The 24698-nt window shown below is 49.9% G+C and overlaps 3 protein-coding genes across 13 annotated transcripts in view; all 3 read left to right on the forward strand.

Moving 5' to 3' along the window:
* Positions 1-24698, forward strand: part of LOC127697608 (epoxide hydrolase 1-like) — a 114573-nt gene that overhangs the window by 82206 nt on the left and 7669 nt on the right. The window lies entirely within an intron of this gene.
* LOC127697610 (epoxide hydrolase 1-like) overlaps positions 1-24698 on the forward strand; it is an 81067-nt gene that overhangs the window by 48899 nt on the left and 7470 nt on the right. For 2 of the 3 annotated variants that reach the window (XM_052200874.1, XM_052200873.1), the window contains exon 2: positions 22395-22582. In XM_052200874.1, coding sequence (XP_052056834.1) covers positions 22400-22582 — 183 coding nt within the window. In that variant the 5' untranslated portion in view covers positions 22395-22399. Of the gene's footprint in view, positions 1-14658; positions 14798-22394; positions 22583-24698 lie in introns of those variants that run through there. The other variant, XM_052200875.1, reaches the window with a different exon arrangement.
* The window catches only part of LOC127697606 (epoxide hydrolase 1-like), an 81252-nt gene that overhangs the window by 48885 nt on the left and 7669 nt on the right, over positions 1-24698 (forward strand). For 8 of the 9 annotated variants that reach the window (XM_052200867.1, XM_052200865.1, XM_052200862.1 and 5 more), the window contains exon 9: positions 339-765. In XM_052200867.1, coding sequence (XP_052056827.1) covers positions 339-543 — 205 coding nt within the window. In that variant the 3' untranslated portion in view covers positions 544-765. Of the gene's footprint in view, positions 1-338; positions 766-24698 lie in introns of those variants that run through there. The other variant, XM_052200863.1, reaches the window with a different exon arrangement.

Here is a 24698-nt window from a genome sequence, read left to right on the forward strand (position 1 = left end):
ATTGATGGACACCAAACGTCCTGAGTATCCACTCCTTCAGGGTCCTGGCCTGTGTTCAGGCACTTTGGGATTCACAGGCCTATACAGAGACCCTCAGGGGAGAGCAAAGAGATAGCCCAGCAAGGTGTGCCTCAGTGGTTGCCCATGCCCTGCTGGGTGGCCCTCCCTGGCAGAGAAGGTCCCTAATGAATGAAAAGGAGGGAATGTAATGGGAGGGTGTGGAAGCCCTTGACATTATGACTCCATAGGACCTAGCAGAGTCCTCCCCAGGCCCCGAGTCCTCTCTGGAAACAGGAGAACACAGCACCTCAGCCTCCCCTCATCCCTCTTCTCCACAGGATGAAGGTCTTTGTGCCCACCGGCTTTTCTGCCTTCCCTTCCGAGATAATGCATACCCCAGAAAAGTGGGTGAAGGCCAAGTACCCCAAACTCATCTCCTATTCCTACATGGAACGTGGGGGCCACTTTGCTGCCTTTGAAGAGCCCAGGCTTCTGGCCCAGGACATCCGCAAGTTTGTTTCCCTGGCTGAGCTGCAGTCATGACGCTGGACACCACCCATGGCTCTAGCAGGAGCCCTGGTTCCTCCCGAGTCACACTTATGGAAGATGGCCCCTTTCTGCGGAATAAGCTTGTTCCCTGAGCACACTGGGGGACCCTGACTTAAACCCCACAGAGCTGTCTCTCAGCACCCCATATGCTTCACCCCACTACATAGCTGTGTTGAGCTACTTGGCTTTTATGATAAATGGATTGATTTCTAAGAATGTATGGACCAAATGCCATGTGTTTCTTCAATATCCACACGGGCCTTCCCTTCTGAAAGAGAGTTGCCGTGTGCTCCCCACCCCTGTCTTGGAGAGTCCTGCTGGCCCTCTGAACTTGGCCCTGCTGCCTAGGGCAGAATCACAGTTGGGTGTCTCCAGCGGTCAAAGCCATACCTCACTAGGCAGCCTCAGAAGACCACTGACACCTGTTGGGCCACTCAGAGTACACAGGGCACTGGGAGCAAAGGTTGTTTTGCTGGTAACTGTCTGTGAAAAAGATCAAAGTATCCCAGCCTGGCCATGTCTCCAATGAGCCCAGAGTGATGGACAAGGCTGTGTGTGGTCCCATGGTGCTCTCGCTGAGGCAGAGAGGAGGATTCCCCTGTGTCTCGCTCTCTTCCACTAGAGCAGGGCCTCTCCCTGCAATGATCGTATGTCTCAGGTATTCCCAGAGGCATCATGGAGGACGATCTTAGCCTAACGTGGAGAACGAAGCACCAGACACACCTTCCTGGTGCTGCCTTCTGGGAGATTCCCGCTTTATATGGGAAACCAGGCTGGCTGTGGAGATGAGCATGTGTCAGCCTTACCTCCTGCCTGGCACAGGCTGAGAATGGGGGCTCTCCCAACCCCTCTGACCCCCTCTGTGGCTGTTGAAGGCCCTCAGGTGTCCCTGGGTAGTAATGGTCTCTGTGGATTTTCTCATCAGGGCCCTCGTGGGGTTGGCAGGGCCTCAGATGTGCTTTAGTAGTGACGGTATCTGGAGACCTTCTCATCAGGGACTTGTCCAAGGATAGACTGTTCTCAGAAGAGTCTCTGACCTCAAGGAGCTATCAGCTGGGAAGGCCAAGGCTGCTTTCCTGCCCTGGGTAGCAGCCATTCCTGCTCTGAGGTCCTGGGGTTCAGAGACTCAGCCTCTCCCTATCGCAACATCTGAAGGCTAAAGAAGAAGAGGCCCAGGAAGGAAAGGAGTCCTGGGGTCTCCTGGCATCTTATCTGGCACTTCCCTCTGTAGCAAATGCCAAATAAGAATCCTGAATTCAGAAGGGCGTGTGTTTGCCGCCCCCTTGTGGCCATCAGAGGACCTCACACGGGCTCATGAACAGCCAGTGACTAAGTTTCAGGCACCCACTGAACCTTCTGTTGTGAATGTACTGAAGGCCCAGTTCTCCAGGTAGTGGGTCTGAGAGATGGCCAGTGAGGAGGGCAGTACAGCCCAGGGAGTGGGCACCCATCCCGCAAAACTGCCACTTTACCTACAGATGAAGTCTTTAGATTCCCAACAGATAGACACATGAAACCCCGGATCCTTATACATCACCTCCCGCACACAGTGACTGGGTCTAGCACAGTGTGTAGCTCTGCCATAGAAGAGGCAGGGATTTCTTTTTCTTCCTCATAAGTCTGTGGATCAAAGGTTTTGTCTTCAAGGGTCTCGCTCACATTCGATATCTTTTTCTTTCTTCATATGTCAAAAACATTCACTTTTCACGTAATGGGATCTGTTTGAAGTCCGCCTTGGCGGTCTGAATGCCACGTGACTGCCATTGGGGACAGCAGTAAGTGGAATAATGGCCCCCGGCCCCAAGCACTGGCCGCTGGTTCAGTTGACAGTAAGAGGACGGCAGGAAGCTAACCCCGTGTGGCTGCAGGGAGCATGCTTCACACAGGGCGGGGTGGGGGGCACAAAACTATCTACAGTGGCTGATGTGTGAGCGCACTCAAGAGTTTATTTCTAAAAGGAGATACAAATTTGAAAGAAAACCAAACCAAGCCTATCTGTAGAATACATGATCCTATCCTTAAAAGACTCTGAAGGGGGCGAGAGGGATGGCTCCGCAGCTGAGAGCACTGGCTGCTCTTCCAGGAGGACCTGCTTCCCTCAGCACCCACAGGACAGGTCACAACCTTTGGTGACTCTACTTCCTGGGGATCTGACGCCCTCTTCTGGCCTCTGAGGGCAACCAGCACACGTATGGTATACAAACATATGAGGGCAAAAGTTGTATACAATAAAAAAGTGAAACTCTTTTAACTTGATAAAAACGTTCAGCAAAGCACAGGAGACAAAAGCAACAGATAAAGCAGTCGCTTTCCTATGTGTCAATAACAAACTTGAGAAAGGACTCATACTCCATGCACAATAGCTTTTAAAAAGTAAAATGGTGGGGCTGGAGAGGTGGCTCAGTGGTTAAGAAGGCTGCCTGTTTTTCTATAGTTTCAAATTCACAACATCCATATGGTGACTCAGCCATCTGTGACTCCAGTTCCAAGAGATCCAATGCCCTGTGTGCCTGCTGTGGGTACCTGGCATATGTGTGGTGCACAGACATACAAGCAGGCAAATCACCCATATACATACAAGAGTAAAATTTTTAAGTTAATTAAAAAACAAAATAGGAAAAAAGTATATAAATGTAACTCTTGAGGGATTTTCTTTCACACACTCACGTGAGCACACAGACACCCCAGCTCTCAAATAACATGCAGGACATTTCTTTTTTAAATATTTAACATATATACATAATATATCTACAGACACACCAGAAGAGGGCATCAGATCATATATACATAGTATGTTGTAACATAATATAAACCTAAATCTGTGTCAATATAGAAAGTCCATACCAAATGTAAAAATAATTGGCCTGTTGATGCTCTTTGGTCTACAGGTATATCAATATTCTACCCTTTATTTATCATTCCTGTGTCCCCACGTTTTGTCCTTTCATCCCTTCCCCCCCACTTTCCCCTTATCATTAGGTAAGAGAGAAAGGAGAAAGAAAAGTAAAAGAGAGAAATATTCCCCAAATATTGCCATGGACCACCCTAGCTGGGTATGGGGGTCCCTGGGATGAGGGTTCTCGAAGTCCAGGTGGGTAAGGATTCAGTGGTGACAAACAGAAACACAGAGGCAGTTTGAATCTGAGTGTATTTTGCAGCTCTCAAACGGGATTTTATACATTAAATCAAACATGACACAACTCTTAGAAACCATATCACTGGTGAAACAGTTGTGAATACCAACAAGAATCACTTGGCACAGTAAAATACAAAAATCATCTAAGCATTACATCTCTGAACTACGTGTTCAGTGAATCACAAACCGAACAGGTGATGTCATCATCAGAAATATAACAATTCTAAAAGAATATATTCAATAGGGTGGTTGTCCAAGGTTAGTGGCATATTCCAAGGAACAGGTTAATAAATCTTTATGGTCAGTGCTCTTAACTGCTGAGCTAACTTTCCAGCCCCTATGATTAATTATTGCTTAACATCTAATACCTGATTTTTTATAAATCTTCAAAGCATAAGTTTTAACTATTTTAATTATTTCTAATTAAGGCTTTCTTTGCCATATACCAAAATCCACTTCTGATGACACACGTGCAGCCATATGAAATTCTACTGTTGGGAAAGTTTTTATCATAATAATTTTGTACACGATTTGAAAAGTAAAGTGTTGCTTTTCCTGGTGATAAGGTCATGTTAGTGACCCATCTCAAGGGGTGATTTCGTACCCATTAGTCTTGTTTCAGATCATGGTCTAGGCTCCCAGGAACCTGTATGTAAGAAAAGAAATGAAAGAAAGCATAAAAGAAAAATTGACATGAGAACTAAGACTCAATTGTTTTCACAACCAGTTCCAGGAGACCTCCTTCTTTTGAAGTCTAATGCCTTAGTCTGTGGAACTTGTCACACAGATTCTCCTGGAGTCGGGGTGGCAAAATGTAACAGCTCTTACTTTGTTTCCTCCTTGACTGAGGCCATTAGCAACTTGTAACCAACTCCCCTAAAACAACAACAAACACTCATCACCCAAGACCAAAACCCACCCACTCTGCTTTATGGGAATTGGTTGACATTCTCTTAAAAACTGCTTCCTACTGTCTGGGGGTGTCATATTTTTTGGAGGCCCAAAGAAAATTGGGATATTGGCCAGCCTTAAGAAAGCTAGCTTTGATTAAACGGTTAATATAGTCTGAGGCTGGATGAAGCAGAATGCTACAATAAACATGCCTCAGTGTCTCAACATCCTTTTGGCATCCAAAAGGGTAAATCTTGGCAGGGCCTCTTAATGTCATTGGTGTCTATAAACATAAACTTTAACTGGAAATATACATTTAGCCAATGTATGGAATGTCCAATGTGCACAATTTAGCTAAGCATGACTCTTTGCTCTCTGTTCAAGTAGGTAAAGCATCTGTTTTTCTTTTATAAGTTAGTTTGGAGCCGGGTGGTGGTGGCATATGCCTGTAATCCCAGCACTCCAGGAGGCAGAGGCAGGTGGATTTCTGAGTTTGAGGCCAGCCTGGTCTACAGAGTGAGTTCTAGGACAGCCAGGGCTACACAGAGAAACCCTGTCTCAAAAAACCAAATCCAAACAAACAAACAAACAAAAAAGTTAGTTTGGACTGTATAACCAAACTGTAATATAAATTTTTATCTATGTCATTTGAAAGGATGGCATGATAAATCCTGAGGATTTTTAGAGCCAACAAGATTTGTTGGCTATGCATAGTTGATTGAAGTTCTGGCTGGAGACATTGTCACATCGCAGCCCACCTCAGAGCTCTTCCCATATAAGGAGATCAGCAGCATGTTACCTGTTTTGTTGGACTTCTTGATTTCTTTCATATCTGCAGTCAGGGTCTGCAGGGGGTCTTCCCCGGTCAAATCTGATTTTTATTAATTTTGAAGGGATCCATAGTTACCTTTTCCTGTTGAAACAAGAACATATTCTCTTTCCCCAAGGTAACATATTTCCTACCTTCCATTCTGATGTTATCCTATATATATAGGCTGATCTAAATCATCAGTCCTTTTAAATTCCAATGTATTTTAGCAGTTATGTTATTCATCTCATTGACATTTTAAAAATATAAAGTCAATAAACATTATTTAACAGATCTCTGGGAGAATCTTCGTCTCCCCTTCCATGAGCATTTTCTTTAAAGTCCTGTTAGATGGCTTTACAACCACTACAACTCCTTGAAGGATTCTAAGATATATCTGTAACATTTTTAAGCCATAACTTTTTTAAATTGTTGTAATTTGTTGGATACATATCCTGAAGAATCATCAAAGGCATTACGGAGACTGTCCCAACCTCTAATAAGTGTGCAATCTCAGCATCAGCCTCTCCAGAGATTATAGCAGGTGCCCATTGAATTTTTAATGGGTATCAATTACATGATTATTAATATACACATATATCTTAATTCTCCAAAGTCTATCAAATGAAACATATAAACTATTATATGACATTGTTCTAAAGCATCATTAAGTAGAATCCAGATTCTTAATTCAGAATAGTGCATCTCTATGGGCTGCTATTCTAATTCCTCTGGCCTGTGTGAATTTTTATCATCTGGAAATTACCTTTTCTGCTGTTACTGTAGGGCCCAGATTGGGATTAAAGGTGCCACTCCCACACTTCTTTCCCCTTCTGGTGCCTTCCACTAATAGTTCCTCCTCTTTCTCCTGCTCTTCCTCCTCCTTTTCCTCCTCCTCCTCTTCTTTGTTTAGACGGCTTTCTCTGCATAGCCTTGGTTGTTTCTGTGATGTATTGACTTATATTCCTCTAGGCTTAATCCAATGGTATGGCTAGGTCGTAGTTTAGTTTTTTGAGGAAACTTCTTTATACCGATTTCCATGGTGGCTGCATTTGTTCCAATTCCAGTCCTCAGTGTATAAAGATCCCTTGTCAGTTTTGATCATTGTTTCCTGAGCTATTAAAGAATATTCATTTGCATGAATTATAGCTTCTTCATGAATCTGTATGGCTCTCTGACTATTCCACCCTTGAGACAACAGGTCTCAAGGTCAACAGCAGGCCAACGCTGGCTGCTATTCCAGGATACTCCAGAATACCACTTACTACTGCTCTAAAATAAGGAGTGGAGGTTGCCGAACTAACACGCTACAGTCAGACCTGCTCTGTAGTCCGAGATCATGAGTCTCAATGGCCCTTCCTTGAGCAAAATACTAACATTGTCATCTTGATTAGAACGTAAGAGAACAGTTTGAATCACGTGGGATCTGTGACCTTGCCGTCCACTCTGCCTTCACTGGGGCGGATTGGAAGATGATGCTTTCCAAGAAGCTGCACCCATGGCAGCCTCAAACTGAGGAAAGTATTAGAATATGCTGTGTTGACCCATGCACACACACTCAACATGAAGCTACTCATGAGGAGACCTAGTGAGACATTGATAACAACTAATAATCCAGTTGAGTGTTGACAGCTCTGTTCTGTACCGCGGTGTCGGCAACACTGGAGCTGAGCTTTGAGACTGTTATTAAATGAAGTCAGGCTTGGACACAGCTCTGAGGTTCTGTGATAATCGCCTCCCAGCTGAGCACTTCTAGGTGACTAACAGGCACCTAGCATATACAGTTTGACGCAGTGGACTAAGGAGTAGCTTATGACATGGGCGTGGGGGTGGAGCAGGACACTGGGACCTTATCTTGGCATTCAGAATGGCATGAGGTTTTAAATGAATTATTTCTGAAGTTTCAGGTTGCAGTTTTCCCACACACAAAGTTCCACACAAAAGCAGACTACCGGGCAAAGCTGGCACGGGCCACGCTCACACCCTGGATGCCCTTTCCTTAGATGGGGCTCCAGCAATGATCTGTGGGCACCCTGTCTCTGGGTCACTGAGGTTCAGTTTGCTGTCTGACGTCCAGAGTGTAACTGCCCTGTGCACACAGCAGATGAGATGAGTCATTGGGACTGTGCCGTGTACAAAGGAAGGAGTGAGGACTCACGCCCAGGCTGTCCTGCCTCCCCCAAGGGCTCTGGATGCTCTTGTGCACAGAGCTCCATAGGCCTGCTGCTTCAAGAGGGCTCAAGGTGCCAGCACTGAGCCCTGGAGAACAGCAGAGCATGCTGGGACAATTCTGCCCAGGAGAGTGAAAGGCCTGGCTCGTGTCCCCAAGGAAAACAACAGCAGTGTTTTGGTCTCTCCCTGCTGCGGTGATGTGGAGGGCTGACTTTCAAGTTCGCTGGGCAGGTCGGCCATCTTTCCTGCTGCCCCTGATTGCTGCTCTCCTGATGACATCATGCAGAACTGTTCTTTTTTGCTTCCAGGACCTGAGAGCTGGGTCTGAAATGACAGTGGCTGTCTTTGCTGATGTGGTGCAGCTTCCAGAACTATGGAGATGAGATGGCTCCCAGCCTTTCCCACATCTCTCCCTCAACTGGCCCTGCAAAGCCTAACCTACAAGTCTGTACAGGGCCTGGGGGAGAGGCCCTGCCATTCTGCAATGAAGGTTGCTCACTGCTCTGCGGATTCCTTGACTCTAGGGGGAGCTACTGAGTTCTGAATCTTCTATGTCACTAACCTGCTGAGCCAGACACTTGTCCTGTAGGTGTCTCCACCTCCCTGTCCTCCACACAGGGTGGCCCAGGTGACAGGTGGGTTGTCAGAATGTGTGGGACACCCAAGACAGAGGAGCTTGCTGGGCTCCTGTAGAGGGCTTTGTACCAGGATGGATGGTGGGCAGGGAGAGGCAGAGGCTGGGCACTGCGTCCTGAAGGCAGTGGAGGGGGCCTCACCTCTGCAGGCCTCTATCCTGCAGGCAGTGGTGGTCCTGGATAGACCAGGTGGAGAACTTTCCTAAGATGTAGGCAGCCAGTCCCACGGGAGAGTCATTCAGAGCACAACCTGGGTGGGAGGGAGGGAGGGAGGGATTCAAGCCTGGCCCCAGAGAGTATGGGACTCCAGGTCAGAGACATGGGGCTGGATCAGAGTGATGCCGGGGGCAGAAGCTCTGTTTCCAGCACAGCCTTCCCCTATGCCACACATCTGGAGCCCATGTAACATCAACAGAGCACCGCAGTAGGGCAGAGTCAAAAACATTACCATCCAGGTGCTCATCTGCTGGACAAGAGAGTTTGCTGGTGGATGACAAAAGCCAATCACCATGTCACACCTGTGGTATGATCCAGTCTTTGCCAAAGTGGGGCTAAGATCAATCACATCAGAGCTCAGGGTACGGAAGGATCTGGAAAGGTCTGGTATGAGGCAAGAGTTTGGCAACAACACGAAGCAGGAGCCTTTTTAGGCGAAATCTATTCTGGGGAGCACAGAAAAGAAACCTAGCTGGAGACCTGACCTGTCTGGGAGCTGAGGCCACCAGATAGCATCACAAATGGTATAGAAAGCCAGAAACTTGGGCCCAGTAGAAGAACCTATCCTGCAAGCACCAGGTCCAGCACAGGTGTCAGCCCTGCTAGAACGCATAGGATTGTCTTAGTGGGCTGGCGTCGAAGGTGAACTCAAGGCTAGAACTGGCCTCTTTGAACATTTGTGCCCTGAGGAGGCTTTGTGCTGTAACACTCTGGTAACTATGGTACTAGGTAGATAGTGAGTGAAGGCCGCACTCCCGAGCTTGACACTAAATAGCGTTTAGTGCCATCTGCCCTGGGGCATTACCTGCCCTGTTTCCTCCTCCACAGGCCACTTGTCCTATCTTCAGGTTCTGTATATTGTGCCACAGGAAAATAGATTTGGTTTTGAAGTATCAGGGTCCTGTTCGCTTTGGCCTCTCCCAGATGTGTCTGCCTCTGGCTATGCTCTCCCTTTTACCTACAATAACCCTTTTCCTCTACCATACAGTCTTTCTTTTCCTTCCTTCCTTCCTTCCTTCCTTCCTTCCTTCCTTCCTTCCTTCCTTCCTTCCTTCCTTCCTTCCTTCCTTCTTTCCTTCCTTCCTTCCTTCCTTCCTTTCTTTTTCTTTCTTTCTTTCTTTTCTTTCCCCATTCTTTCTTTCTTCCTCCTTTTCATTCTTCCTTTCTTCCTGTTGTGTTTTATAAAATGATAGAAGAGAGGGAATATATTTGGTAGAGGGAACTATGGTGTGGTGGGGGAGGGGTGCCTCTGCAGGCCCAAACTGAGGCATCCCTTCCCCCTGAGGGACCAGCCATGCAACAATGGTATTTTATAGAGTGGAGTTTGTTCAGGACATGGGGAGGGGAGTTGAGAGAAAGGAGAGAGAGAGAGAGAGAGAGAGAGAGAGAGAGAGAGAGGAGCCAGGCCATGTAGAGAGAGAAATGAGGGAGGGGAATGAGGAGGGGGAAGAGGGTGAGGGAGCAAGAGCACAAGAGAGAGAGGAGGAACAAGCAGTTCCTTTTATAGTGAGTCAGGCTGGTAACTGTGGGGCAGAGCCTAGACTAAATGCCAACACTCCCTCCTTCCCTCCCTCTCTCCCTCTCTCCCTCCCTCCTTCCCTCTCTCCTTATCTCCCTCCCTCCCTCTCTCCTTCCCTCTCTCCCTCCCTCCATCCTTCCCTCCCTCCCTCCTTCCCTCTCTCTCCCTCCTTTCTTCTTTACCTCTCTCTCTCTCTCTCTCTCTCTCTCTCTCTCTCTCTCTCTCTCTCCTCAAACTTTAGGAGGTACAACTTAGCTAGAGGAAATAGGTCATCAGGATGAGTCCCGGGGGACCATAACACAGAGTAAACTCTTCCTCCTTTAAATTGATTCAGTCTGATCATATTTGGTCATAGTAACAACAAAGAGTATCTAATACAAGTTAAGATTTCTTTAGCAAGACATTGTTTTTCTTTGACCAGTAGAAGTACACATTTGGCCCTGTGAGGACAGCTCTAAGTGACAAGTTTTGCCTTGTGTGTGTGTGTGTGGGGGGGTATTCTTTGTTGTTTTTTGACATTAGGCAGGCTAGCTGGCTGGTTCAGAGATTCTAAGAACGCTCTTGTCTCTTGTTTACCATTTCCCCACAAGTGCTGGGATTAGGATGCCCATGCTACCTGTCTGGCTTTTAATGAGGCTCTGAGGAATCCACTTAGGGTCCGCACGCTTGTGTGACAGATGCTTTTACCCACTGAGCCATCTCCCCAACCCTTGGAAGTTTAACAATCCCTGGAATAAGTCAAAGGGTGGTCCTAATCATCCCAAGAGTCCCAGAGAGCCGTCCAGTATTCAAGGAAAGGGTCTCAGACCCCAGCCTGAGAGCTGTAATCATGGCTACAGCCCAGAGCTGGAAGTCTTTGTAGCAGAGACCTGCAGGGACTGTAGTGCTAGGAGCATCACTTGCCACCACTCTGTCTGCCTATTGCTGCTGCTCACTGCAGCCATGCGGGGAGGCAAAGAGAAGTGCTAGCCCCTCCCTTGTATTCATGTAGAACCCACAGTCAGACAATGGTGGCAGAGAGAGGTAAGTCACTGGTTACACTGACACAGAGTGACCAGAAGTAGGATCCAGCTATAAGTCACATGACCCACCCCAAGTCACTCCCTCCCTTCAGCTGGGTCCCAAACTTTTCTCAACCTCCAAAATAGTGTAGGCACCTGAGCATTGTAACTCCTGAGCCTGTGTGACACATTCCTAACTCTTAGGTCTCAAAGAAACCCAGGACAAGTGGCTAGGTGATTGAATCACCACTACTGATGTGCTTATAAAAAGATAAAGAGAAGGGAGATGTGTTCTATGGAGGTGTGGTAAGGTATGGGAAATGGGTGCATTCTGTCTAAATTCCACGCCACAGTTACCTGGCAACAGCCAAGTGTGCCTGACTCACTATAAAAGGGGCTGCTCGCCCTCTCCTAGCTTTCTTGTTCTCTTGTTTCTCTGCCTCCCTTCTCCCCTCTCTCCACATTCCCCCCCCTCTCCACAGTCTCATGACAGGCCTCTCCTCCTTCTCTCTCTCTCTCTCTCTCTCTCTCTCTCTCTCTCTCTCTCTCTCTCTCTCTCTCTCTCTACCTTTCTCTAAACTTCCCTCCCCATGTCCTGAATGAACACTATTCTATACTATACCACGCGTGGCTGGTCCCTCAGAGGGGAAGGGATGCCTCAGCATGGGCCCACAAAGGCTCCCCCTTCCTCCACACCATACCTCTCCTCCACCAAACATATTCCTTCTCTCTTTATCTTTTTATAAAACACAACATCTGCAATCAACCATCTCCTCACCCCGTGCTTAGGAGCAGACTTCCTTTCTTCACTCAGTGACATTCTGATGCTGTCTCCAGAGGCTTAGAGTCATCTTTGCTGAATGACTCAGCCAGCCTCACAGGTCCTCACAGTCTGATGGTCACAACAATGCTCACCTCTCTAAAGTCTCTTCTAAGATGTAAGGCAGTTAGTTTGTCAGCTGGGAGCCCCTGTCAATAACAGCCCCTCTACACACAGAGCATGCCAGCAGCACAAGGCATCACCCCATAGGGCATCGAGGAGAGGCTCCTCCAGCTGCCCCAGGCTCTAGGGTGAGCTATCATCTCTTAGATTTTGCCAGGCTCCTCAGCAATCATACGCTTTGTCGGAACCTGTCTTGTGTGCCCTGTCCATGTTCCTTTCTTCACTGAACTGTATTTTTCTTTTCAGGTTTTTGCTCTACTTTCTGATTTTAATTTGTACCATAAACCTCACTAAATTCAACAAGCATTTGGGCCATAGTGTGAAGGCTGTACTAAGATCTCCAACATCGGATAACTTGGTCCATCACTTTTGAATTTAGCCTCAGACACAGGCAGAACACAGCTGCGCGCGCACACACACACACACACACACACACACACCTCTAGTTCAATTCTTGATGAAATTTTTGTCCCCCTCTGAAACTTCACGACCCTGGCCTTATTGTCTGTAGCTCTCTCAGAGTTCTGGTTTCCCACCTCATCCCACAGGAAAGGCCACTTGGGAGCATGGCTTGAGAAGATGCAGTTGGAAGCCAGATGTGGTGGTGTAAGCCTTTAATCCCAGCATCTGGGATGTAAAGGTAAGTGGATCTCTTGAGTTTGAGGCTAGCCTGGACTACAGAGTGAGTTCTGGGACAGCCAGAGCTACACAGAGAAAGCCCGTCTTGAAAAAAAGGAACAAATGAAAATGAGTATCCGTTTGATAATGGCAGGGCAGGCATGGCCACTGGAGTGGACTCAGACCTGAGACAATGGGGGTTTTTACTCAGACCTGATTGGATCAGAAAGTAGAGAGGCCAGGAGCCAAGGCCAGGCTATGAACCTCCAGTGAGTGATCCACCATATTCAACGGGGCTCCACTTCCCAAAGGTTCCACAACCATTAGCATGCCACCATTAGCTACGGGCCAAACATTCCCTACACGGGCTTCCATTACAATGACCTGTGAGTGTCCTCACATGAACCCATACACTCTGCTTGGGGCTTCAGTCTGCAGTAGAGTTCCAGGGTCAGTAGACTTTCTGCCCTGGATTATGCAATTTAAAATTAGTAAATGGTGACATTTTATTAACACCAGCTCATCCAAGACATCTGGGTCAGCACCACATTAGCCTGGCTTTCTTTTAGGGATAGGAGTGGTTCTATAATTTTGATTCAAACTGTCACCCACACATTTGTTAAATCTGGCCTGTGTCCCTTCTTCCCTCATGATGTTTTGTCTCAGCAATAGGAACCCTAAGACAAGCCGGTTTAGCAATTCACAGGAGGATACATCCATCACCAGCAACTAGTGGTAGAGTTCCCTCTCCCTCTCCCTCTCCCTCTTCCTCCACCTCTTACTCTACCTCCCTCTTTCTCTGCTCCCTCTCCCTCTCCTCCCTCTCCCTCTCCTCCTCCCTCTCCCTCTCCCTCTCCTCCCTCTCCCTCTCTTCTCTCTCCCTCTACTCTCTCTCCCTCTCTTCTCTCTCTCTCCCTCTCCTCTCTCCCCCCCTCCCCTCTCTCTGTTTTTCAAGACAGGAATTTCTCTTAGTCCTGGCTGTTGTGGAACTCACTCTTGGACCAAACTAGCCTGAAACTCACAGATCTGCCTGCAGCCACTTCTGCCCAGCTGGTTAGAAGGTTTCCATGCTCACTTTGTTAAGAACAATATGTTTGCCTGTGCTGTGAATGGCTGGAGGCAGCACTCCTGTGGGAGCAATTTAGAGGGCTTGCTAAGGGACAAGCCTGGACTGCACACTGTGGAGGAGGACCTCAGGTGTGCCCCAGGATGTGTGTGTGTGTGGGAGCTGCAGTAGCAGGAAATCCCAGGTTCCCAGAGAGGACAGAGGACATAGTATCAGGAGTTCCAGGGAGGTGGGAATGAGTTGAGTGTATTCCCTGGAGAGAAACTGGACCTCCATTAGAACAGAGAGGGCTTGGGCCCTGGTGAGCAGGGAAGGAGGCTGGAGACCAGGGGTGAGAGGTGAGAATTAAGATCCCTGCCTTCAAATGTATGCAGGGTGATAAACCTGGACCCCACAGCAGGCCCCTGCTCACAGTGGTGAGCCTGGTCATCTTGTCTGTGTAGCTGCTGAAGCTCATGAAGGCTCCAGGCTACTCTTAGGAGGGCTGCGGGGTAGACAGGAGACTGGGCAGGCTGGCTAATGGAGAGCAGGTTAGCCCCAAGGGTGCCAGGAACTGCGGTTGACCCACCCCTGCTTGCTCCCTAGGCAGCACTGCCTCCTTCCTCCCTGTGCTGCCCTCTGCTTGGTGCCCATGCCCTCTGGGCTTCAGATCAGCCAGCCTCACAGGGTGTGCTTAAAGACACACTTAAGGTTTGTGTGTTCGTGTCCACACTTCACTCTGTTTTATTTGTGGCTCTGGGAATGAACTCCAGCGCCTTGCCCATGGGAGACAAGCACCCTAGCAAGCTTTCTCCCCAGATGTTTGCTCACTGACCGATTATCAGATGATTACAAGGAATTGCTAGGAGGGTGAGAGGAAGGCTGTAGCACCAGACCAGCTCGGGCTTTTGTGTTTAGAGTCCACAGGCTGCAGAGTTTAACCTGCCAATAACCTGTTCAGAACGGCAGACTTTGCCAGAATAGGTGAAACCTTAGCTAGGTGCTTAGGTAACCTAGGCCAAGTAGGCAACTTGAGGGTGGGGCCAAGGGTGGGGCGGGGCTAGTGGGGGCGGGGCTAGTAGGGGCGAGGCTAACAGACAACTAGTTCCTCCATAGCTCAGAGGTAGGCAAAGAAGCTCAAGAGGAGTTTGGGAGTGGAGGAACTGCACACCAGCCGCCTCGGGAGTGGGAGCGCTAGCGCGAGCGCGACCCCTGACTGTTAGTCCCGGGGACAGTGGCAGGGCTCTAGAGCGAGAGCTGTCAGGTTTGTATCTCCAGCAGCTATATGCACTTCCTGCTATCCCAAGGCTGTTCCAGGCTGGCAATTGGCCAAGCCTTCCAGTTCTGCATCTGATGCCCCACCCCTCTAGCCAGGCAGTCAGATGCACCTGGAAGAAAGGGTTGGGGGCTAAGCTGGCTCCCTCCCCTGCAGATGCAGGTTTGTCTCTTTGGTTCCAGGATTGCTTCTTGCACAGGAACCTGAGCCAATCCAGGTAGCAGAGAGCGCTGGTCATGCAGTGATGCTTAATTTTAATTTCTTCAATTCATTGTCTCCTTTTTTTAAACTTCGGGCAGCGGGAAGTCTGGATTGCCTCGCCAGCGCCAGGTTAGCCAGATTGGGCGGGCAGTAGAAGAATCCATTGCATGCACATACATGCATGTCAGCATTAGGACTGAGCCTTTGCTATCATTCTGCCCCTCCTGGCAAGGAATGGAGAGGTCCACACTTATTTGGCATTTTCTTTTTTTCTTTTTTTCTTTCTTTCTTTCGTTTTTTTTTTTTTTTTTTTTTAAGTCACAGAGCCCCAGAGGCTCACATTAGCTTTTACTACGGTGATGGCTTCCTTCCTCAAGTGGAGCCTTTCACTGGCTGTGCAGTGCATGGACTTAGAAGACTGGGAGGGGATAAATAAAGCAAAGGCATGGGCATGTTCCAACCCTAATACCCTACACGAGTGTCACATGATGGCTTCCTGTGTCCCTGAAGAAGCATCTACAGTGGGGCTTAGGGACCTGAGCTGACTATTCAGACACTGCCTTTCACCCTAGGGATGGCAGGGAATATGTTCTCATGGGATCTGGGACCTTTTTAATGCAGACAAAAACCAAAATTCAAGGCCCTAGGTCAGATTCCCTGCACCACAAAATAAATGTCTATCTATTTGTAAAATATAAATTATAATTGTGAGCTGTAGGAAATAGAAAGCCATAAAAGAAACCAGGACTGCTGACTGGAGAGGGAAGGCCTCACAGAGGCAACACTCTCACCCTCCAGAGGGTTAGGAGTGGCCTCACTCTCCGTGTCCAGCTGCACTGGGCTGAGGGGAGAACGTGCAAAGGTCCTGAGGCAGAGGTGTGCCTGGTGTGGTGGCTTTTATGTCTTCAGTTGTCCTCTGAGAGGAGCGACCAATGTCAGTGAGGGGGCCCCAAGCTTTCTGCTGCCCCTCCTTCCAAGAAAACAAGATTTCCCTAGGCCCTTGGGTGCTCCTGGACCAGCTGTGTGGCCTTCAGCACCAACACTAATACCCCATGCTATCTTGTGTGGCTGCACCTGCCCTTGGCTGAGCCTTGCACACCTGCTGCCCCAGAGGTGCTGAGAGGGAAGTGCATGCTGAGCAGAGGGAGGGATTCTTAGAGAAAGGGGGAGAGTCTCCATCAGACCTCTGGGGTCCAGTTTCTGCCCAGTGCCCAACTAGTGCCCCAGGGGTACCCACAAAAAGCCCTGTAAGGATGGGCAGCATCCTTCCTCCTGTCCACAGCGGCCCAGCATGCCCAGGCACGGCCCTGCTTATCTGGTGCCTCAGCCCTTTTTGTTTTTGTTTTCCCTTGGGTTCTGGCCCAGGCTCAAGTATTTGAAGGGCAGAAGCCCAAATTCTGCTTCCTGATTCTTGTTTTAAGACCTCTGAGTATGGGAACACAGCCTGGCTGGTGGGATGGGCACAACAGAGGTCAAGGACAAGATTGGAAGCAGGGAGGCCACTTCTCAGTCCCAGTGGCCTTCTGGGGTCACCTGCAGGTGGTCTTCAGGAAAAGCTGGTGGCATGGTGGAGTCTCCAGTGAGCTGTGTTGCTAAGACTGGGGAAAGGTGACCAAGAGGAAGGCCAACCCCTGCCAGGAACCTTCTCCTGCCTGCATGGTGATACCCAGGGGATGGGTACACTGAGTCTCCTCCTCAGACATAATCATTTTCACAACTGGTTCACTAGAGTAAAGAGCCCACTAGCAGGGCTGATTGATTTCCTGAGGAAAGTCACAGTTCATGCCTTCTCCCCAGAGAGCAACTGTTCTCCCTCTCTGAGTGGCCCGCATGTCCCTTCCCACCATTACAGGCCTGGGGTGGCATCTGAATCCTGGCCCAGTGCATGCCCTCCCTTTGCTGCCAGTTGGTTGTCCCCACTTTCTTATACAGCCAAACCACTGTGCAGAGCCGCACCCGTGCACTCTTCCAGGGCTGAGGAGATCACTTTAGGGGCAAAAGTGTTTTTCCACCTGTGCTATTATAATATGTTTACAGAAAACTCCACTTGACTAACTGACAAACAACAATTCTTGTTTGTGCTTAAGAAGGTGGAGTCGGCCCCCTCTAGCATTCCAGAGTCTGGCAAGCAGTGGCACAGTATGGCTGTCTCTTTGCACTTACTGCTTAGATTATCTTGACTAAACTTCCTCTCTGAACTTTTCATGCTCTCTACACACAGGGAATGCCCTTTGGTTCTTGAGGTTATAGTAGTACATAAGGTGATAAATTTGATAAATGTAAGAGGCAGGCCTTCCTCAGGTGAAGGATGCAGCTCTGCACTGCGGCTGTGCGGCCTGTGGCTTTCCCTGTAAGTCAGGTGTAGCCAGGATCTTGACCTCAGGTGCAGAAAGTAGTTTAAGAGGGATTCTCTATGAAGCAGAGTTGTAGTTTATTAAGAAAAGGTTTTAAGGCCATCAATTGATGGCTCAGTGGTTAAGAGCACTACCTGCTCTTCCGGAGGTCCTGGGTTCAAATCCCAGCAACCACACGGTTGCTCACAACCATCTGTAATAAGATCGGATGACCCTTTTCTGGTGTGTCTGAAAACAGCTACAGTGTACTTTCATATAATAAATAAATAAATGTTTAAAAAAAAAAGAAAGAAAAGGTTTTAATACAGACTTAAAAGGAGTGACATGAGCATGTATCTGTTCCTCTCAGACAGGCAGAAATGACAAATGATTCCACAGAAGAGCATGATGAACTCCTGAATGGACTGGGCTCACGGGAACATGAGTGAGGAACTCTTTATAGCATTGTGGGTGACTTGGGAGGGTTTCCTCACTGATGAGTCCCATCTTATCATCAAGAGCTGCATCCTATCTTCAGGTACCCTGCAGTCACCCTACCTTGTGGATACTCTACCGGCCCCACCCTAGCCCACCCTAAGTCCACTTATACTGAGAGTAGATTAGTGATGGGTGGGTGAGGTGGTTTGAAAGAAAATGGCCACCATAGGCTCATAGGGAGTGGTCCTATTAAGAGGTGTGGACTTGTTGGAGTTGTGGCCTTGTTGGAGACAGTGTGTCACTGGGGGAAGCTTTGAGGTCTCAGATGCTCAAGCAGGGCCTAGTGGTTCAGTCTCTTCCTGTGTCTGCAGACCCAGATGTAGAACTCTCAGCTTCCTCTCCAGCACCGTGCCTGCCTGCCTGCCGCCATGCTCCCCACCATGAAGATAATGGACTAAACCTCTTAGCTATAAGTCAGCTCCAATTAATTGTTTTCCTTCTAAGAGTTGTTGTGGTCATGGTGTCTCTTCACAGCAATAAAACATTAGACAGTAGGAAAGGGTAAGTGTCTTAGTCAGGGTTTCTATTCCTGCATAAATGTCATGACCAAGAAGCAAGTTGGGGAGGAAAGGGTTTATTCAGCTTATACTTTCCACATTGCTGTTCGTCACCAAAGGAAGTCAGGACTGGAACTCAAGCAGGTCAGGAAGCAGGAGCTGATGCAGAGGCCATGGAGGATGTTCCTTACTGACTTGCTTCCCCTGACTTATTCAGCCTGTTTTCTTATAGAACCCAAGACTACCAGCCCAGGGATGGCACCACCCACAAGGGGCCCTCCCCCCTTGATCACTAATTGAGAAAATGCCCCACAGCTGGATCTCATGGAGGCACTTCCCCAACTGAAGCTCCTTTCTCAGTGATAACTCCAGCTTGTGTCAAGTTGACACACAAAACCAGCCAGGACAGTGACAAGTGGCCTTGTGTTCCCCTCAGTCTAGGGTGTGCTAAGAACTCCATTGCCCTAGTCCTAGCTATCACTGTACTTTCCCTTGACCTGATGTTATCTCTGCTCCTCATTGGAGATAGGATGGGAAAGAAACTGAGGTGCAGCAGTGCTGCCCACCTCAGTGTGAGTGCCATCCCAGGAGAGGGTCCCACTCAGGTGCCTTGGTGGCTTTTGTAGTCTCCCTGTTCGAAGAATTCAGAAGACTGAAAATGTTTTATCATAACCATTTTTATCTATGTTTTTATTGAGCAAGAAGAATTACACAGTGGTTTGTGGGGTTCATTGTACACTTGTTTGCTGATAAGAGAGAAGTATTGGGGTTTTTATACACAGGTCAAAAAAGGACAAAGGAATTCTTTCATGTCACAAGGAAGTAGAGACTTGTGCTTTGACTGATAAGCATGGTTAAGTCTTATTTGTGGGCTTTTCCCAAAGGATTATGGTCCCTTGCAGCACTTTGAAAGTTTTTTGAAGAGACTCAACCAGATCCTGGGGTTGAGGGGCTCCCCTATCTTCTCTTATTTTCCCTGTCTTTCTGTCATCTTGAACTACTACTGCAATGTCTCTGTCCAGGGCCCCTCTGAACTTCCCCTAGACAGGATGCCTGAGTGTTTCAGCTGTGGACACAGCTGGCTGGCTTTAATCTGCCTGCAGTTTGCTGCATTACCTGGGAAGGCTGTGGGATGTCATGGCCAGGGGTAGGAGTTCGAGAGCCTCCATGTGGCACCAGAGAGCCACAGTGCAGCGTGTATAAACTGAGGACAGGCCACTCCAAGGTCTGGTTAACAGGAAGGGTGTCAGTGTAGATATGAGAGAGAGTACAGCCAGAGTCTGCTAGAAGGGGCATCAATCGAAAGCAGGAAACTGGATGTGGCCAGCAGGCTGGATGGGCCATGAGAGGAGGGAGGGGGATTGAGAGAGGAAGACCAAGAGAGGACTAAGAGAGGGGGAGTCCAAGTCTGAGATCAAGAGACAGTAAGACTGGCTGGAGAGATGGCTCAGCGGTTAGGAGCACTGACTGTTCTTCCACAGGTCCTGAGTTCAAATCCCAGCAACCACATGGTGGCTCACAACCATCTGTAATGGGATATGATGCCCTCTTCTGGTGTGTCTGAAGACAGCGACACTGCACTCTGTACTGACATAAAATAAATAAATCTCTAAAAAAAAAAAAAAAGAGAGAGAGACAGTAAGACAGAGGAAGGAGGAAGGGAGGGAGGGATGGAGGGAGGGAGAGGGAAGGAGAGAGAGAGGGAAGGAGAGAGGGAGGGAAGGAGAGAGGGAGGGAAGGAGAGAGGGAGGGAGGGAGAGAGAGAGGGAGGGAGAGAGAGAAGGGAGAGAGAGAGGGACAGAGGGAGGAAGAAAGGGAGGGAAAGAGGGAGGAAGGCAGATAGGGAGGGAGATAGGGAGGGAGGGAAAGAGGGAGAGAGAGGGAGGGAAGGAGAGAGGGAGGGAGAGAGGGAGAGAAGGGGAGGGAAGAAGAGAGAGACAGGGAGGTTGGGAGAGAGAGGGAGGGAGGGAGGGGAGAGAGGAAGGGAGGAAAAGAGGGAGGGAGGGAGAGAGGTAGGGAGAGATGGAGGGAGGGAGAGAGAGGGAAAGATGGAGGGAGGGAGAGAGAGAAAGGGAGGGAGGGAGAGAGGAAGGGTAGAGAGGGAGGGAGGGGGAGAGAGGGAGGGAGGGAGGGAGGGAGAGAGAGAGAGAGAGCCTGAAATAGCAGGATTATAAGGACAAAGAACATTGTAGGGAGGGAAGCCCATGAGGTGGAGACATTTTAGAAGGTTGAGGTGAGCAGAACCAGGAAGCCAGCATGGACTGTGAAATCTGTAACAGATTCTGCTGATACTGAGGGAGTCCGGAGGCCAGCATGCAGGTTCCCGTGCTGCTAATAGGCAGCACAGGTAGCCATTGCTCACTCTGCCAGGGCTAAGGAAATGCCCCTTGGTAGAGGGGAGCAGGCCTCCCTAGTCCCTGAGGAATGCTGGCTTTTGTGTAACCATCAGAAGGTGGAGCTGACACAGTTAACAGCTTGTCTCTTGGCCACCCCACCTGGAGCATGGCTCTCCTGCAAAAGGATTGATCTTCATCGGTTTGAAAGCTAGCTTTAAGGTGTTACCAGACATAAGTTAGTTCCAGAATCAAACCCAGACTCCATCCTGGGAGGCAGGATTCCCTTGTAAGTTAGGAATATACCTACAGTCCCATGCTGAAGCCCTGGTTAGAGACAATTTAGAAATAGACTTATGCTCCTCCCTGGGCTACCAGACTGTCACTCGATTTTGGTTTTTACCTTGATATTTTTCTTTCCTTAAGTGGACTTACATCAAAGCAATGGACTTAGGGACAAAGAAATCTGCCAGGTTCCAAATAAATGAATTCTTAGTTCTTTGAACAATGAGTGGCTCTTTAAGACTCCCATTATCTTTAGTCCAGGCTTGAGTTTAAAAATCCATCTGTAGAACAGAGAGCAGAGGCTCCTGGGTTCCCTTGGCCCTGGGAAGAGACAGATTAGCCTGACTCACTGTCAGGTACAAATGAAAGCCATTTGCCCACATTCTGGTGATCAGACAAAGCCAGCATTGCTCTAGAACTTGTGAGGCTGACTCTCCTCTACTAAAGCGGTAATTTCCTGAGCACTGGCAGAGGGGACAGATGGCTAACTCTGGTGCCTGTTAGCATGTCAGGCCGCCCTCCAGGTTCCCTCAGTGTCATGGGACCTGGATCTTCCCACCTCACCCAGGCCCCAAACTTCTCCAGCGCACGAGTTTCCTCCCCAGCCGTCCATTTCCTCACAACCCTGCTATGTCAGCCATGTGCACTCTGGGTCTTCTCTTGGTCTTCATCTCTCCCTCCCCACCCCCACACCACACTGTTCTGCTGCTTCTCTCATGGCTACGATCAGTCTGCTGGCCTTGTTGAATCTACTGCTCCCTGTCTCTGCTCCGGACTCTTCCAGAGGCCTCTGACTGTTCTCTCCCTCACATCTGCAATAGAGGCCTTCCCCTCCCCTTCACTGTCAGGGAGCAGTCACATCATCAGCTCACATGGTCACGGGCAAACTTAACCATGGTTTAGCTTTGTTCAAGGCTTTCTATAACTTGTAAGATGACATTATGTGGAGAAACTTAAAAACTCCTGTCTTTTCTAAACTTTAAGCAAGTCCACTCTCAGTGGGGAGTTTGTTTCTTAAATCTTTTTAAAATACGAGGAACTGAGACCACAAGATTTTATACCTAAGTGCCTGGTAATGACCCAGTAGACAATGTCACAGGAGCTGGAGGTGACGTGTCACCTTGTATCCACAGTCAGAGTGCAGAGAGGTGAATGCAGGAGCTCAGATCTCTTTCCTCCTTTATTCAGCCTGTGGCTCTAGCACTTGGAAAGACACCAACTCAATTCATGGTGGCTCAGGTCACCTCCTGGAAGCACCATCACAGTCAAACCTGGAGGCTTGTGTCCTAAGGGCTCTGAATCCCATCAGGTGGACAGCTGAGATGAGCCCTCACACTTGGGAATGAGCAGGGAAGAGCCTTTCTGACCCCTGGCATCCCTGGAGAGCCCCGCAGCAGCCAGGTTCTCCCTCTCGCTGATGTGTCCTCTCATCTCCCAGGAGGCATGTGGCTGGAACTTGTCCTGGCTTCCGTGCTGGGCTTTGTCATCTACTGGTTTGTCACCCGGGACAAGGAGGAGACCTTACCACTTGAAGATGGGTGGTGGGGCCCAGGGTCAAAGCCCTCAGCCAAAGAAGATGAGAGCATCTGGCCCTTCAAGGTGGAGACATCAGATGAGGAGATCAAGGTGAGACACCCTTTACCAGGCAGGGCAGACACCAAAGGGACGGCGAGTCCTGCTGTGCTCCCCTGGGACCAGAATGGGGACATGGCTGAGGATGGAGCTTTGGAAATGCACAGGCCTGGGATGGTCCTGGCCACTCTTCTCCCTGAGGGAATGTGCATTTTGTTCCCCAAAGCAGTTTCCTTCCTCCCCCCCCCCCCCCCCCGCTGCAGCGCTGAACTTTTCTCTGCATCCAGTGTGTTTGGGGCTGTGCCTGGGCAGGCCAGTTGGTCTGTGTTGGGATCATTGGAGGCTGTAGAGCAGGGCGGGTGCACCATGGCTCAAGGGCAGTGCAGCTGCCACCTGCTCATTGACTGCCCCGTGAATAGCTTATGTGTCTGTAAAAGGGTGTGGGGAAAAGAAACACATTAATTACTGCTCCAGCCGGGGTCCCTGTGTCCATGGCCTCTCTGCTCCTGCAGGGGTCACCTGTGTCCATGGCCTCTCTGCTCCTGCAGGGGTCCCTGTGTCCATGGCCTCTCTGCTCCTGCAGGGGTCACTGTGTCCATGGCCTCTCTGCTCCTGCAGGGGTCACTGTGTCTATGGCCTCTCTGCTCCTGCAGGGGTCACTGTGTCCATGGCCTCTCTGCTCCTGCAGGGGTCACCTGTGTCCATGGCCTCTCTGCTCCTGCAGGGGTCCCTGTGTCCATGGCCTCTCTGCTCCTGCAGGGGTCACCTGTGTCCATGGCCTCTCTGCTCCTGCAGGGGTCCCTGTGTCCATGGCCTCTCTGCTCCTGCAGGGGTCACTGTGTCCATGGCCTCTCTGCTCCTGCAGGGGTCACTGTGTCCATGGCCTCTCTGCTCCTGCAGGGGTCACTGTGTCCATGGCCTCTCTGCTCCTGCAGGGGTCACTGTGTCTATGGCCTCTCTGCTCCTGCAGGGGTCACTGTGTCCATGGCCTCTCTGCTCCTGCAGGGGTCACCTGTGTCCATGGCCTCTCTGCTCCTGCAGGGGTCCCTGTGTCCATGGCCTCTCTGCTCCTGCAGGGGTCACCTGTGTCCATGGCCTCTCTGCTCCTGCAGGGGTCCCTGTGTCCATGGCCTCTCTGCTCCTGCAGGGGTCCCTGGGTTCATGGCCTCTCTGCTCCTGCAGGGGTCCCTGTGTCCATGGCCTCTCTGCTCCTGCAGGGGTCACCTGTGTCCATGGCCTCTCTGCTCCTGCAGGGGTCCCTGTGTCCATGGCCTCTCTGCTCCTGCAGGGGTCACTGTGTCCATGGCCTCTCTGCTCCTGCAGGGGTCCCTGTGTCCATGGCCTCTCTGCTCCTGCAGGGGTCACTGTGTCCATGGCCTCTCTGCTCCTGCAGGGGTCACTGTGTCTATGGCCTCTCTGCTCCTGCAGGGGTCACTGTGTCCATGGCCTCTCTGCTCCTGCAGGGGTCCCTGTGTCCATGGCCTCTCTGCTCCTGCAGGGGTCCCTGTGTCCATGGCCTCTCTGCTCCTGCAGGGGTCCCTGTGTCCATGGCCTCTCTGCTCCTGCAGGGGTCACCTGTGTCCAAGGCCTCTCTGCTCCTGCAGGGGTGACTGTGTCCATGGCCTCTGTGCTCCTGCAGGGGTCACTGTGTCCATGGCCTCTCTGCTCCTGCAGGGGTCACTGTGTCCAAGGCCTCTCTGCTCCTGCAGGGGTCCCTGTGTCCATGGCCTCTCTGCTCCTGCAGGGGTCACTGTGTCCTTGGCCTCTCTGCTCCTGCAGGGGTCACTGTGTCCAAGGCCTCTCTGCTCCTGCAGGGGTCCCTGTGTCCATGGCCTCTCTGCTCCTGCAGGGGTCACTGTGTCCTTGGCCTCTCTGCTCCTGCAGGGGTCACTGTGTCCATGGCCTCTCTGCTCCTGCAGGGGTCACTGTGTCCATGGCCTCTCTGCTCCTGCAGGGGTCACTGTGTCCATGACCTCTCTGCTCCTGCAGGGGTCCCTGTGTCCATGGCCTCTCTGCTCCTGCAGGGGTCACTGTGTCCATGGCCTCTCTGCTCCTGCATCTATGGCAGCTCCTTATTGCTGGGAGAAAGTGGAACCCTTGCATGTTCTCTACAATAATCTTGCCATTTACAATAATTGCCAATTCCACAATTGTAGGCGGCTTGGTGAAT

The sequence above is a fragment of the Apodemus sylvaticus genome, chromosome 12, assembly GCF_947179515.1.
Source record: "Apodemus sylvaticus chromosome 12, mApoSyl1.1, whole genome shotgun sequence".
Taxonomy (NCBI): domain Eukaryota; kingdom Metazoa; phylum Chordata; class Mammalia; order Rodentia; family Muridae; genus Apodemus; species Apodemus sylvaticus.